Raw genomic sequence first — 14,847 nt, forward strand, 5'->3', positions numbered from 1 at the left:
GGGTGGGATGTAAAACAGGCTTCAAAGGTACTGATGATTCTATTTTATTTTAATGTTTATTTATTTTTGAGAGAGAGAGAGAGAATGCGGCCAGGGGAGGGGCAGAGAGACACAGAATCCAAAAATAGGCTCCAGGCTCTGAGCTGTCAGTACAGAGCCCAACACGGGGTTCCAACTCATGAACCATGACATCGTGACCTGAGCCAAAGTCAGACACTTAACCGACTGAGCCACCCAGGTGCCTTGAGGCTCTATTTTTTTAAGCTGGGTGGTAGCTACTTGGGTATTTTTAAAAGTCATATATTTATACATATACATATAAAACCTATACTTTTCCATAGAGAGAAAGAGAGAGCCAGAGAGAGAATATATTCAAAAATAAAACAAAAAACAAAAAACCGTCTCTAATGAGAATTTAACAAAGTCAAGGAAACTGAAAAGGAATTTAGGAGGCTACACATACCTTTAACCACTGGACACTCATCATCTTTGGGATCCTGAAGTCGTGAAAGCGCCAGAACTGCCTGTATCCTCACATTTGGAATTTTATCTTTCAATCTAATAAGCATGGCTTCATTAATTTTATCAAACAAATCATCATCAATCTGGGCATTTTCTGGCATACTTCCCAAGAGCTTGTTTATGAGCTGGCATGCTCTAAATCTAACTGCATTGCTGTTTGCTTCATGAGACTGAAATGGAAACAAATCAAAATTTATTTACAATCACATACCATTTGAATTCTATAGGTTTAGAATACAAAAAGTTACCAAATCCATTACCTGCGGGGAAACAAGATTACCTTGATCCTTATGTATACTAAACATACATTACATCAAGTCCCACAATATACACAGCTCAAAGTAAGTATAAGCTCAACTACAAGAGCATACTTCTGTTGTAGGAATTCTTCTAAAATAGCTCATTTAAAACAAATGACGTGAGAACTGGCTCACAGAGGTCATTAAAAATTTAATGCTGGAATTACTTTAAGTCCACTTTTTAATCCTAATGACAGTTCTAATATTTCCTACAAAAGGCAGACTCATTCAGACATTTTCTCAGTTATGAAATACTTCATTCTCTAAAACATACAAACGTCCATGGATGGCCCTTTTAATATTGCAAAATTTTCTACAATGCTTCCCCGAAGTTCTAGTTTTCATACCTTTAAAAGAAAGGTAAACAAATAATTTAAAATGCCACAATCTTCCTCTTCCTCATCATCTTCCGTATCTGATTGGTGAAATGAAGTAACAAACTTTGCTGCAAATTCTATTACTCTCTCCACAGCTGGCTCACGTTTATAGACCACCATAGCATACTTAAGGTAATGAACAAACTCCTCATGAAAAATGGTCTTATCATCCATCTGAAAGACAAAAAGAAACCCTTCACAAACTGCATTGATATAATCCCTTTTTCCCAAGAGTACCCTAAGACTGATGAAAGCACTACTCATAATTACTCACACTAAAATCATTATTTAGTAAACTCTCAGGTGAGTTTCCAAACTGTTGAAGGAAAAATATTTGCACAAATTTCTCTCCAGAGCAATTTACTTCTCCAAGGAAGAAAACAAACATGAATTTTGACAGTGAAAGGATCCCTTTCATTTTTTTTTTTTTTAAATACCCTTGGGGGCGCCTGGGTGGCTCAGTCGGTTGAGTGACCGACTTCAACTCAGGTCACGATCTCGCGGTCTGTGAGTTCGAGCCCCGCATCGGGCTCTGTGCTGACAGCTCAGAGCCTGGAGCCTGCTTCTGATTCTATGTCTCCCTCTCTCTCTGCCCCTCACCCGCTCATGCTCTGTCTCTCTCTGTCTCAGAAATAAACTTAAAAAAATTTTTTTAATTAATTTAAAAAAAAATACCCTTGAATCCTCAATATGCCTTGGTGCCAGTTTAGTTTAAAAAAAAAAAAAAAAGACCTTCCTGAAACAACCCAAAATCAACAGTGGCTTTCTTATTTTACCACAGTTAGCCTTCCTTTTCCACGGCAATTTCCTTTTAATATAACTTTCACATTCTATCTCACTCATATCCTTAAGCCCGATTATACTGACAATTTTTCTTGGACCTCAAGATAATTTCTTTTCCCAAAATTCAGTGTCCTATTCTCAGGGTACCACCTACAACAGTATTTACATAAATAGGAAGAGCCAGGTACTAAGGGTTAATTTGCTATTTGGTGATTCAACTCAATTTAACTGTGATTAATTTGACCGACGGTCGGCCTTCCCGAGGTGGGCGGTGACCTGAGGGACAACCACCCACGAACCACGTTCAGGATCTACTAAGTGGCCGAGCGCTTGGCGCCGGGCCGCTTCGGTGATCGTAAACGTTGCTCTCCAAATACACAAAGAATTAGCGGTCCGCGCCGGAGGCCGCAGGGAAGAGGGGCTGCGCGAACGACCTCGGGGAGGTCTCCAGACCTTTCCGAACTGGGTGCGGAAGGTTAAGAAGATTGGAATCCGGGGGGCCACCCACAGGAGACCCCTTTGGGAGGCTGGTCCCGGGAGCGCAGGGGGACGGCGGCCGAGGCTGGGGCCGCGCTTACCGTGCAGTAGGTGCGGCTCAGCGCCACCACGAGCTTCGCCTGGTTCTGGTGGGGCTGCTGCGCCAACTGAAAGGCCTCCTTAACCGACAGCAGCTTCTTCTCCGCCCCCATGGCGCCGTGACTTGGCTGGGACGAGCCTCGTCCGCGCTGGGGTACAGCGGGCCCCACCGACCGCAGGACAAAACTCCAAGGTCGCCTCAGGCTCCGGTCAGCCGGCAGCTAAGCACCCAGGGTGGGGTTACCGCCAGAGCGTTCAAAAAACTCCCGCGGGAGAAGCAAATACCGCGAGACCGCCGCGAGAGCGGGAAGAGATGGCTCCACCTTCCTCAATTACGGCAGTTTGGACGCATGCGCTTAGAATCGTTGCAGCAGGTCTTCGAGAGGGAAGTGGCGTTTGTAAGAGGAGGGGGCGTTGGCCCGCCCGGAAGTGGAATCGGCCGCTCGCCGAACCGAGATGCGACTGTCGGGGCAGAGCTGGTGGTGCTAGGCCTAGCCGGGTCGTGCAGCTGGGCGTGGGGCGAGAAAGAAGAAAGGATCCTCCATGGGTGAGAACAGGGAATCTGCTGAGGGGAAGATTTCCTTCTCCGGCTAAAGGGGAGCAGGGGATCCCAGGTGTAAGGGTTCTTTTGGAGCTCTGTCGAGAAGGGCGTGCTGGAAGCTGAGCTGCGGCCGGGCTTCCAGTGAGAAAGCAGACGTTCTTGTTCCGCAGAGGGGGCGTTACGTGGTGCCCTGATGGAAGCGGGCCTCGGTCATTTTAACCCTTAGGTAGCTGGCGGAGGGTCTGCAAGAAGTACGCAGTTTGGGAAGAGCTGCGGAGAGAGGCACGATTTAATTTGGATCCAGCTTATTCCAGCTTTCGAGGCCTGGTTTACAAAGGTGCCTAACAGCGATGTATTCAACCGAGAACACAGGGGATGGTGTTTAGGGTAGTGGTAACGATAAATTTGCAGTGCCTTCGAGCAGGAACTGACTCTTTAAAAAAAAAGGTGGGGGGCGCCTGGATGCCTCAGTCAGTTAAGCGTCTGACTTCAGCTCAGGTCATGATCTTCACAGTCTCTGGGATCGAGCTCCGCCCCCCCCCCCCCATCGGTCTCTGTGCTGACAGCTCAGAGCCTGGAGCCTGCTTCAAATTGTGTGTGTGTGTGTGTCTCTCTCTCTCTCTCTCTCTCTCACTCTCAAAAATAAATAAACATTAAAAAAATTAATGGAAAAAAAGGGATTATATCAGACAAAAACAAACATCTCAGTACACACAGCCAGCTAAGATAAAGATTACAAAGTCACCTGTATACCTTTTTCCTATTGAATTACATTCTCTCTACAGCATTAACGGCTTTTCTGAACTTTATATATTAAAGACATATGAATAAGTCTCTGAATAAATATACTGTATTATTTTTATGGTCTAACATTATATAATCATTTGCCAAAAAAAAAAAAAAAATCCTTTGCACCTTGCTTTTTTTTTCAGTTAGTACTGTTTTTGAGGTTTATTCATATGAATACTCTCATAATGATAACTTATACCTTATGGACCCTTATGTGCCAGACTCTGTTCTAAGCACTTTACTAAGTTCAGTCCTCACAAACAACCCCTATAAGGTAACTTCTAGCTCCTTTTAAGGTAAGGAAACCAAGGCACAGACAGGTTGCTGCAGTATTCTTTTGTATGAATATGTGATAATTTATTCATCCATTCTCTTTATATTATGCATACAACACTCTAGGTATTCAAATGCCAGTTAAAGTAATGAATATGGTAGTATCAGGTTGCCTATAATTTCAAAATTATCAAGAGGTCTATTATTGAAAAGGCAAGAAGGATGAGTGTTTTAGGTTAATCAGCTAGAGCAAAAGCAGAGGCCCATGAATTCATGGACACACTGCTAACATAATCTAACTATAGTTAAAAAGTATAGAATGCCTGGAAAGCTGTGGAGAGAGAAACCCAGAAAGGGCATTAATTTTTTAGCCAGGTATAACCAAAATATCATTGCAACATGTAATCAACAGATTATTAATGGAATGATTTACATTCTCTTATTTCCCTACTAAGTCTTTGAAATTCGGTATTATTTTACATTAGCCACAGGAGTGCTCTGTAGACACATGGGGCCAGTGACTACAGTACTGGACCGTGTGGAACTATGCTCTTATTTTGAGAACCACTGCATATACCATTTGTTTTTCATGTAAAATTGGTAAACTAAAAATTATAACAAGTATTTGGAGACATTTTTCTATTTTGTAGCCTTTAATTGCTCAATTTTCTTTATACTTTGGATGCTTGCTACCTTTATTACTCTAACTGTGAGGTTTCTAACAGCATTATTTCCTCTACTGTATTTTACTTGGTAATCGACAAATGAGGGATGACTTCCTATCATGTTGTCCGATACTGAAAGATGAGGCATCTGGCCACCAGAGGTCAGCCTAACTGTTTTGATTAGATTTTTTTTTTTTTTTTTTTAGGATTAACATGTAACATGTTTTTGTTTAGTATTTTTAGAACATTATATCAGAAAAAGAGAAAAAGACACATTATGAAGTGAAGAAGCATCCTTTGTAATGGAAGAAAATATTTGCAAACTATATATCCCGTGAGAGGTTAAAATCCAACATATATAAGAAACGCCAACAACTCAATAGCAAAAAAACAAATAACCCAATTAAATGAGCAAAGGACCTGAATAGACATTTTCCACAGAAGACATACAGCCAACAGGTATATGAAGAGATGCTCAACATCATTGATGGTCAGAGAAATGCAAATCAAAACCTCAATGAGATACCACCTCACAACTGTTAGAATGACTATTATCAAAAAATCAAAAGATAACAAGTGTTAGGATATAGAGAAAAGAGAACCCTTATACATGTTGGTGGGAATGTAAATTGATATGGCCATTATAGAAAACAGTCAAGATTCCTCAAAAAATTAAAACTAAAAATAACCTTGTGATCCAGCAATCCTGCTTCTGAGTATATATCTAAAGGAAATGAAGTCACTATCTCAAAGATATATCTGCAGTACTGTGTTTATTTCAGTGTTAGTCACAGTACCCAAGAGAGGGAAACGTTAGTGTCCATAATGGATTAATGGATAAAGATGTGCTTTACATATAATGGAATACTCTTCAGTCTTAAAAAGGAAGGAAATCCTGGGGCACCTGGGTGGCTCAGTTGGTTGAGTGTCTGACTTTGGCTCAGGTCATGACCTCTCAGTCTGTGAGTTCGAGCCCTGCATCGGGCTCTGTGCTGACAGCTTAGAGCCTGAAGCCTGCTTCAGACTCTGTGTCTCCCTCTCTGTCTGCTTCTCTCCTCCTCACACTGTCTCTCTCTCAAAATAATAAATACATTTTTTAAAAAAAGGAAGGAAATCCTGCAGTTTGCTACACCATGGGTCAGCCTGGAGGATATTCTAAGTGAAATAAGCCAGACACAGAAAGGCAAATACTGTATAATCCTATTTATATGTGGAATCTAAAATAGTTGAACTCATAGTAACAGAGTAGAATGGAAGTTATCGGTGGCTTGTGGGATGGAGGAGATTGGGGGATGTTGGACAGAATACAAAACCTTGAGTTATAAATTTTGGAGACCTAATGTATAGTATAGCGACTGTTGTTAATGTATGTATATTTGAAATTTGCTGAGAGTAGATCTCAAGTGTAGATCTCAAGTGTTCTTACAACACACAAGAAAATGGTAACTGTGGGCTACAGATGTTAATTAGCTTGTTTGTGGTAATCACTTCACGGTATATGCATATATCAAAACATCACATTGTACATGGTAAATATATACAACTTGTCAATCATACCTCAATAAAGCTGGTAAAAAAAGATGCTGTGTTAAACATCATAGTATCACTGCCTTAAAGCTTACCGTTTCTTGACTTTGTGGGAAAAATGAACAAGTAATAGCAACTATGGGAATTTCTTCCTATCCTTGGTAAACTTAGTTCAGTTGAAGAGGAAATAACAAAACTAAAGACTTTGTAAGGTAAGGCTATTTAGTTCTGAAATCATGGTAAAAATCATTCTTTAAAGGCAAATTATACATGGGAGCATACAGAATAGGTTAATTCAGTTTTGATGCTGGAAAATTATGCACATGGAATGTAAAGGAGTAACAGTGGTAGATTCACGCTAGAATTTATATATGCCCCCAAAGAAACTTTCTTATTTCTGCTAAAAAAAGTGGAGTGGGCCATTTACAGAGTGCTTTGAGTAACACAATAAATGATGTATAGCCGATTAATAATCTTGCAGATGGAATCTAGTTGAAATGAAAATAGTAAAAATTAAAAATGTAGGAGGACAGGAGAATTAAAAGCCAACAGCTCCTGTCTCAATTAATAAACTAAAGACTTAGAGTATGTTTTGAGTTTTCTTTTGGTTTTCACATTGAACTGGGTAATAATATAAACTAAAAGTATTTGCATTCATTTTTCTTCTTGAAGTTATAAGCAGTTCCTTTATATTGCTTTAGTAGCATCATCTGTTGATCCTGCTTTAAAAAAAAAAAATTGTTTCGTTTGACTTTGTGCAACCAAATCACCCGAATATAATTTGGGAATTTTTGTCTCCCTAGAATAAATATAGAACATGCTTGTATAGTTACTTACAGCAGACCTTTGTCATTCTCTCATTTTCTTTCAAAAAACTTACTAAGCTATATGTGTCAGACATTTTGTGCAACAGAGTTAAATAAGAATATGCAGAAGCCAGAGAAATGTCCTTTAGAGGAATACTATTGACATGAAGCAATACCCTCTGACCTTACTAGCACAACTCAATGTGTTTTTGAAAGTAGAGATGTTTACTAACTCATTTTAGAAATCACTCCTATAGAATGGGCATAAGTGGGATATTAATATTTTGCTTTCCGCTTTTTTCATTTAGAGTTAATGCCTTTAGTATATTCATGTGGCTATGTATACTTCTAGTGTCCGTTCACCACATTTTGCTTATCCACTCCCAATGATGGAAACCTAGAAGCAGAATATATGTTGGTCTTACGGAGAATATCTTTACTATATATACATAAGAGTAGAATTGCTGGATCATGAGATGTGCAAATAGTTTGACTAAATACTGCTGCCAAATTTCTCGAGAAAAATTACCCCAGACCGTAATATCACCAGCAGTACTGGTTCCTACAGGGGCTATTCCTTTAGTTTGGCATTGTCTCCAGCTTCTAATTTTTGCCAAATACAGTAAAGTGATAATAACTCTTTATTCATCATATGGCTAATGGCCTGTTGATTTTCTCTTCTGTAAATTGAATATTTTTGTTTTAGCCATTTCTTTATGGAGGTTGCTACCTTTTTGTTGTGAATTTGTAATTCACTTAGTTCTTGATATCTTTAGTTCAACCCAGAAATAATTTTGATGTGATACTGAATTCATCATTTTTTGGTCTTGTGCTTTATGTTTTTTTATTTAAAAGTCTCCCTGTCCCCAAGTCACAATACTTTATATTCAGGTATTATATTCTATTAACTATATAGTTTTACCATTCTCATTTTGGCCTTTCATCCAACATGAGTCCTCCTTTGTATGTGGCATTATGTAGGTATACATTTGATTTTTCTTCATGTAATGGGCCAGCTTTACCAATATTGTGTACTAAATGTATCATTCCCCATTGATTTATATGCTAACTTTATTTTGTACTGCATTCTAAAACTTTATATGGCTGTGTTTCTCAATTTTGTTCTGTTACATTGGACTGTTTGTCCAATACACTAACTCCACCCTATTTTAAACTCTGTAACTTTCATAGTATGTGTTAATATCTTGTAGGCCAAGAGCCCCTCTACTCTTCTGTTTAAATAGTTGGTTTGGCAAGATGTGGAATTTTACTCTTTCTGTATTAGGATTGTATAAATCAATTTGGAAAAGGTTTTTATAATATTCATTTGTTCCATCCAAGATTTTTAAATCCTCTTCTGTCCTTTATTAGAATTCTACATTCTTCATAGAGGTCTTATATATATCATTAAGTAGTTCCTAGATCCTTGATAGGTTTGGTGTTGTTGGGTTTTTTTCTCATTATGAAAGATAGATATCTTTAACTTTTTTTATTTTTTTTTTTAGTTAGTATTGCATGTGTAGAAGGTAAAAGTGTCTGGGTTTAAATCCAGACTGTCATTTAGTAGAGGTTTGACCTTGGGACATTTGCAGTTCCTAGAATAGTACCTGGTAAATAGTAAGCACTATATAAATAATGAATATCCATAGATTAATCTCAGATCCAGAAGCCTTGTTGAGCCCTTTTATTAGCTCTAATCATTTATATGTTAAGTTTTTTTTTTAATTACATGACCATATCATTTGTAAATTGTTACATCTCTTTTCTTCCATTTCTTACACTTGTCATTATTTTTTTCTAACATCGATTAAGACTTCTGGTACTATATCAGCCAGTATCAGTCATCATGGCCATCCTTATCTGATTTCATTTTTAGAGGGAATATATCTAAAGTTTCTCATTTAGGTTATATTTGCTAAAAATTTTTGGTAGGTATCTTAGGTACAAAGTTGAGAAAGTAGCTTTTCTTCCTGGTTTGGTTAAGAGTATTTTGTTACGTTTTTGAAGGAACTAAGAAAGGTTAAATATCCACAGTTGACAAAATTATCAGCCTTTTTGGTTTTTTGCTTCATTTTATTATCATGGTGACGTATATTTGTACATTTTCTGAAGTTGAGGTATTCCTCCTTTCCCTGGGATAAGCTCTATATGATAGCATATTCTTTTTTTTTTTTTTCTTTAATCTACTGTTAGATTTTGTTAGTTAGTATTTGGAATTTATGCAAGTGAAATGAGACTGTATTTTTTTATTTGGCTTATCTCTAGATTTAGAGTTGATATTTTATTAAAATCTTCCTAAAAGGAGTTTGTCAGTTTATATGTTTTTTTTCTTTTTTTTTTTTTTTAAACAATTCATATTAAACAGGTATTAATTTCCTTGGAAGTTTAGTGGAACTCACTTTACAAAACCATAGGGGCCCGCTGCTTTTAAAAGGAGGTTGGGGCCTTTTTGTTTTGTTTTGTTTTGTTTTTTAACATTTAGTTATCTGTTCTATTCAAGTTATCTATTTCTTCCTATATGAATTTTAGTATTTTCTTCCAGAATTCAGCCATTTCATCTAGATTTTCACATTTAGTATGTATTTGTCATTTTTTAAATTTTTAAATCTTTTATTTTTAAGTCTCTTGATAAGTTTCACTAGTTTCATTTTTCTTACTCATATTTTCAAAAAACCATCTTTTAGTTTTATCAGTCTTCTCTATCCTCATATGCTGTTGCATTTCTGACTTTATTTCCTTCTTGCTTATTTTGCTCTTGCTCTTTTCCGTTATTTTGAATTGAATGCTTAACTTGTAGGTGTTTAAACTTCCTCTTTTCTCATCAGTGTATTCAAAGGTATAATTTTTTTTTTTTTTAAGGGAGAGAGAGAAAACAGAAGTAGGTGAGGGGCAGAGGAAGAAAGAACCTCAAGCAGGCTCCACACCCAGTGCAGAGCCTGATGTGGGGCTCGATCTCACAACTGTGAGTTCATGACCTGAGCTGAAATCAAGAGTCAGTCAGTTGCTTATCCTACTGAGCCACCCAAGGTGCCCCTAAAGCTATAACTTTCTTTTGGGTACTGGTTTGGCCATGTCCCACAATTTTGCCTTGTGTGGTTTATATCAGTCAGTTTTAATATTTAATATCTTTTGTAATTTCCATTTTAACCCATGAGGTATTTAGCTTCCTAACATAGGATTCCTTTTAACTAACCTTTAATATCTACTTTACTGCATTTTGGTCAGAGAATTTAGTCTGAATGAAATTGACCCTTTGGAATTTAGTTACACTTTTAAACCTAACACATGATCTATTTTCATGTGTGTGTATGTGCACTCTCAAGTATCTATTCTGTTTGGTATAGAGTTCTGAATATTTATATAATAATAAAGTATATTAATATTTTGACTTGTTCAGGCTTCTTATATCCCTGCTTAATATTTCCCCCTCAGTTCTATGAGTTGTTACTTAAGAAATTTTGAGTTTGTGCTTTCAGGATCATATATACCTCATATATGTTTATGATGAGTACTATATAATTTTATGCAGTTCCTTTCACTGGTATTAATGTCTATATTTGTCCCTTGTGTTTTTTGACTTGAAATCTTTTTTTGATGAGTATTAAGATTGCTATCTCAACTTTATTTTGGTCCACAGTTGCCTGATACATCTTTTTTCATTCTTTTATTTTTTACTTTTCTGTGTCTTTTTGCTTTGAAGTATCTTTTGTTAGTTGCATGTTATTGAATTTTATTTTGTTTTTCTAATCCAGGCTGAATGTCTGTCTTTTTAACTGTGAGTTTTAACATGTTTACATTCATTGTAACTCCTACTATATTAAGATTTACACCTGCCATCTTCTCTCATATCTGTTGAGTATGGTTATATGACCACAACCTCTGGGGTCCCAGCAAGAATCCTAACGTCTAACAGCTCTGTAACCAAGACAGGTCCCCTAAAACTAATCCCAACAAACCCATCTAAAGGAAAACAGCAACAACAACAGTACCACCGCCTTTTATAGCTCTCTATCTGGAGTTTTGAGTTTGGAGCATAAAGGAACTACTTTTGCGGGAGTAATTTTCTGGGCTAGAACAGCATACTAAAAAATAAACTGACCCAGATATTAACCAATGAATGATTAAAATGACCCCAGTCTCTCCCAATAGAAAAATCTGCCTAAGACTAGGAGATAAAGATGGGAAAGCTCAGTAAACCTTCTTGGTCAGCATCCATGTTCTTAGATACAGACAATAATATAACCCATTGCTTTCAGACTTTAATATCATTTCTCTAGTCTTCTCATTCACAGGTTAAAGCTACCTTTCCAGATATTTCAACTAAGTCACCAGTTTCCAAGGGCATTTGCCACCTACGGAAAACATCAGATTCGAGTACACCAGATGTCCTTGACAACTCATCCCACCACAAAATTTGTTCCACCAGCAGACAACAAAGGCAACCACTGTGTTTCTTTCCATTATCAAGTAGATATAATATCCCTGCCAACAAGACAGAATACACGAAGTGTCTCCTCGCAGTATCACAACCATTCGAGACCACGCTAAGAAAGTCAGCTTGCCTGGAGGAAGACCCCTTCTCGGGTACACACAGTTTGAAGGAGAAACTCTGACCTGTGCCACTGGTAAGTGACTTAACACTTTTACACACTGAACTGGTCCTGAGAACTGAGATACCTTCTTTGTAAGTGAAGAATATACAACATAATCTTGAAGAACTGCACAGTGATAGGAGCCAGAGGCATACTGTGTGTGTATAATGGACTGACAAGTTAATCTTGTTGAAGGATTCTTCATCTTTTGTTTCTATTTGATAGTTTTAGTATTTTGCTGGCTTAGATTGTTACCTTTTTCTGGTTTCTTCCTCCGTTCTAATCTAATGGGTCCCAGGAATCCCTCTCCTGACCCCTTATCAGAATCAGAAAGTGAGGAAGAAGAAAACGCTAACTACCTAAATGAGAGTTCTGGGCAAGAGTGGGATTCCTCTGAAGAAGAAGACCCTGTGGTGCCCAACCTGACACCTCTTGAGAGTCTTGCCTGGCAGGTTAAGTGCCTTTTAAAATACTCTACAACTTGGAAACCTTTAAATCCTAATTCCTGGTTATATCATGCTAAACTCTTAGATCCAAGCACACCAGTCCATATACTTCGAGAGATAGGTCTAAGACTCTCTCATTGCTCCCACTGTGTACCCAAACTGGAACCAATTCCTGAATGGCCTCCTCTGGCTTCTTGTGGAGTCCCGCCTTTTCAAAAGCCCCTTACAAATCCCAGCCGGCTTTCTAGAGATCATGCCACTCTAAATGGAGCACTGCAATTTGCTACCAAACAGTTAAGCCGAACGTTGAGTAGAGCCACTCCCATACCTGAATACCTAAAACAGATCCCTAATTCATGTGTTTCTGGTTGTTGCTGTGGCTGGTTAACTAAAACAGTTAAGGAAACAACCCGAACTGAACCCATCAATACTACTTACTCCTACACTGACTTCCAAAAGGCAGTTAACAAACTCCTAACTGCATCACTGTAAACGTCCACCATTTGTTCTGATATCTCTCATAGAAAGTCACACACCCGACAGTTGAGACACTAATGCCTTCTCAGCCAAACTATGCCCTATCCTAATAAGCCCTTAAGCCCTACCAAGTACAGTAGTCCCATAACTCAGCTGCAGAAAATGCATGGTGAACATCCCCTTTGATAGACCCTGTAGATGAAATGAGAACTTTAGTAGAGAATTAGATAAAAGGGACCATATGATAAAAATTGACTGTTGTCCACACTCAGTTCTCTCCCCAATTTATTCTTCCTAGATTCTGAATGGACTCTTAACTAGATATCTCATTGGTGATGGGAAGGAAGAAGCAGTGAACCCCTACCCCTTTTGTTACCTAACCTTCAGAACAGCCAGTGGGGAAAGTGGGGACTTAGCTACTCCCAATAACCTTTCTGAGCACACTCTTTTCTAACACTAATTTCTATGAGATAGTTGAATTAAATTGAATACCTAGACAAAAGAAAATGGTGGGGCTATGGATTTACCTCCTGGCTTTTATATAGATAGTCCTGCACACAGCACCCTTGAGAGTTCCTATTTTGGGGGGAGGGAGTGCAGTTTCAAACCTAGCCCACGCTACTTCAGACCAATTATATTACCTGCAATTACAGTATAAACTTTTATATCACAGTCTCCCACCAGGCCGAAAAAAATTGTAACTGGGGACTAATCAGACACCTGTTCTGTAGGGAAGATGTTTCCTGTATCTTGGCATTCAGACTTTAGTTAAGAGCAGATCACATTTGAGAAGGCCAGGGAAAAGATGAAGAGCATTTATGCTTTCAATATTAACTGCTTGTAAATTAAAATATTTCATCTATATAATGTTCCAGCAGTACTTTATGCACCGTTTACGTCCATTGCAAATTTTTCTAACGTTAAAGAACTTCACTGCTACAGAACATCTCAGCCTAGTAACAGTCTGAAGTTACAGTTTTTTAGCATCATTGTTTTTCTGCATAGATTAGCTTTAGATTTTCTTCTAGCTGAACAAGGAAGAGTATGTACCCTTGTAAATGAATCTTGCTGCATTTAATGAGATGAGTTAAAACCTAGAAATCCTACATAAAAGAAAATGCATGATACCATTAAATCTTTTCACACACCTACAGTAGAGTGAAACCAGTGTGTGCCCCTGGTTGACTGGGCATCTGAAGGGAATCAGCAAATAGATTGTTAAAAATATATCCTATATCCTCTTTTAGTTTTACTTTTTCCGATTCTCCATAATTAAGTGCTGTATATGATATGGCATCGAAACACTGAAGCATTAATGGAATCACAAATTCTGTACATGTATAGCAACTTTAAGGAGAGAGGAAAATGTTTATAATCCAATGAGTATTTCTGCTGAGCCTTAGTTGTCTTAAGGAAAAAGGAGGGAACTGCAGTAGGTAGAAAAACTGTTAGTGGAAAATTACTGAATTGAAACATATACTGTTAGTGTAACTGAATGTATCAGAAACTGTTCTGTGTACATGTTCTGTGAAACTGGGTTTTTAAAATGTTATAAGAACCTGTTTTTTGTTTTTGTTTTTTTAAGGGGGAGGTGGGAAGAGGTAGGGAGGTCTGAAAATTAAAAGATATTGATGTTTATGTAACCATAATATGTTCCTTTCCCATGTGTGTACATAAAAGTGCCTTGCTCATGAAGCATTTTTGCTATTCGCTCCAAAAGGAAGCCTTTCCCCAGCTTTGCAGCTGAATAAACCAACAGCTTTGTACATGCTGAACCAGAGTATGGTCATTTGTTCTCAACAAATGAAATAGATCCTGCTTTGCTTAAGCCATAATCAACATTCACTAAGTGCTGAACAGAGTCAACTGACATATGTATATACGTATATATACGTGTGTGTGTGTGTGTGTGTATATATATATATATGTATATATATGTATATATATGTATATATATGTGTATATATATACATAAACACACACGCATATATGTAAATAATATCTGTACAGTGTCTCTGATAGGAGGTGACTTGGCAGCTCTAGAGAACGAAACATACTTGTAAAAGAAAATGTTAGGCATTCAGTCAAGACCTGAATTTGAACGTGTTTGTTTGTGCATGTTCAGTGATTACAGGTTACACAAAATGGTAAATACCTGAAAAAGCCCTAAGCCT

General features: G+C 37.8%; 2 protein-coding genes across 4 annotated transcripts in view; one reads left to right on the forward strand and one right to left on the reverse strand.

The window, feature by feature from the left end:
* NCAPG (non-SMC condensin I complex subunit G) overlaps positions 1–2,821 on the reverse strand; it is a 48,918-nt gene extending 46,097 nt beyond the window's left edge. For both annotated transcript variants that reach the window (XM_019829714.3, XM_003985501.6), the window contains exons 1-3: positions 2,560–2,821; positions 1,169–1,372; positions 464–692 (exon numbers count right to left, since the gene is read on the reverse strand). In XM_019829714.3, the coding sequence (XP_019685273.2) occupies positions 464–692; positions 1,169–1,372; positions 2,560–2,670 (544 nt within the window). In that variant the 5' untranslated portion in view covers positions 2,671–2,821. The remainder of the gene's footprint in view (positions 1–463; positions 693–1,168; positions 1,373–2,559) is intronic.
* A 133-nt stretch (positions 2,822–2,954) lies between these two features.
* Positions 2,955–14,448, forward strand: DCAF16 (DDB1 and CUL4 associated factor 16). 2 transcript variants are annotated; one of them, XM_006931199.5, is made up of 2 exons: positions 2,955–3,104; positions 11,451–14,448. In XM_006931199.5, exon 2 carries the CDS (start codon positions 12,038–12,040, stop codon positions 12,686–12,688), a length of 651 nt encoding a protein of 216 aa, XP_006931261.1. In that variant the 5' UTR covers positions 2,955–3,104; positions 11,451–12,037; the 3' UTR covers positions 12,689–14,448. The 2 variants fall into 2 exon arrangements, with proteins under 2 accessions (XP_006931261.1, XP_019685275.1); XM_019829716.3 differs by having other exon boundaries at positions 2,965–3,104; positions 11,436–14,448.
* The last annotated feature ends 399 nt before the right edge of the window (positions 14,449–14,847 follow it).

This window comes from Felis catus, chromosome B1 (assembly GCF_018350175.1).
Source record: "Felis catus isolate Fca126 chromosome B1, F.catus_Fca126_mat1.0, whole genome shotgun sequence".
NCBI classification, from domain to species: domain Eukaryota; kingdom Metazoa; phylum Chordata; class Mammalia; order Carnivora; family Felidae; genus Felis; species Felis catus.

What these genes read in the sequence shown, in the direction of transcription:
- DCAF16 (XM_006931199.5), top strand. Translation starts at nt 12,038, where the DNA reads ATGGGTCCCAGGAATCCCTCTCCTGACCCCTTATCAGAATCAGAAAGT.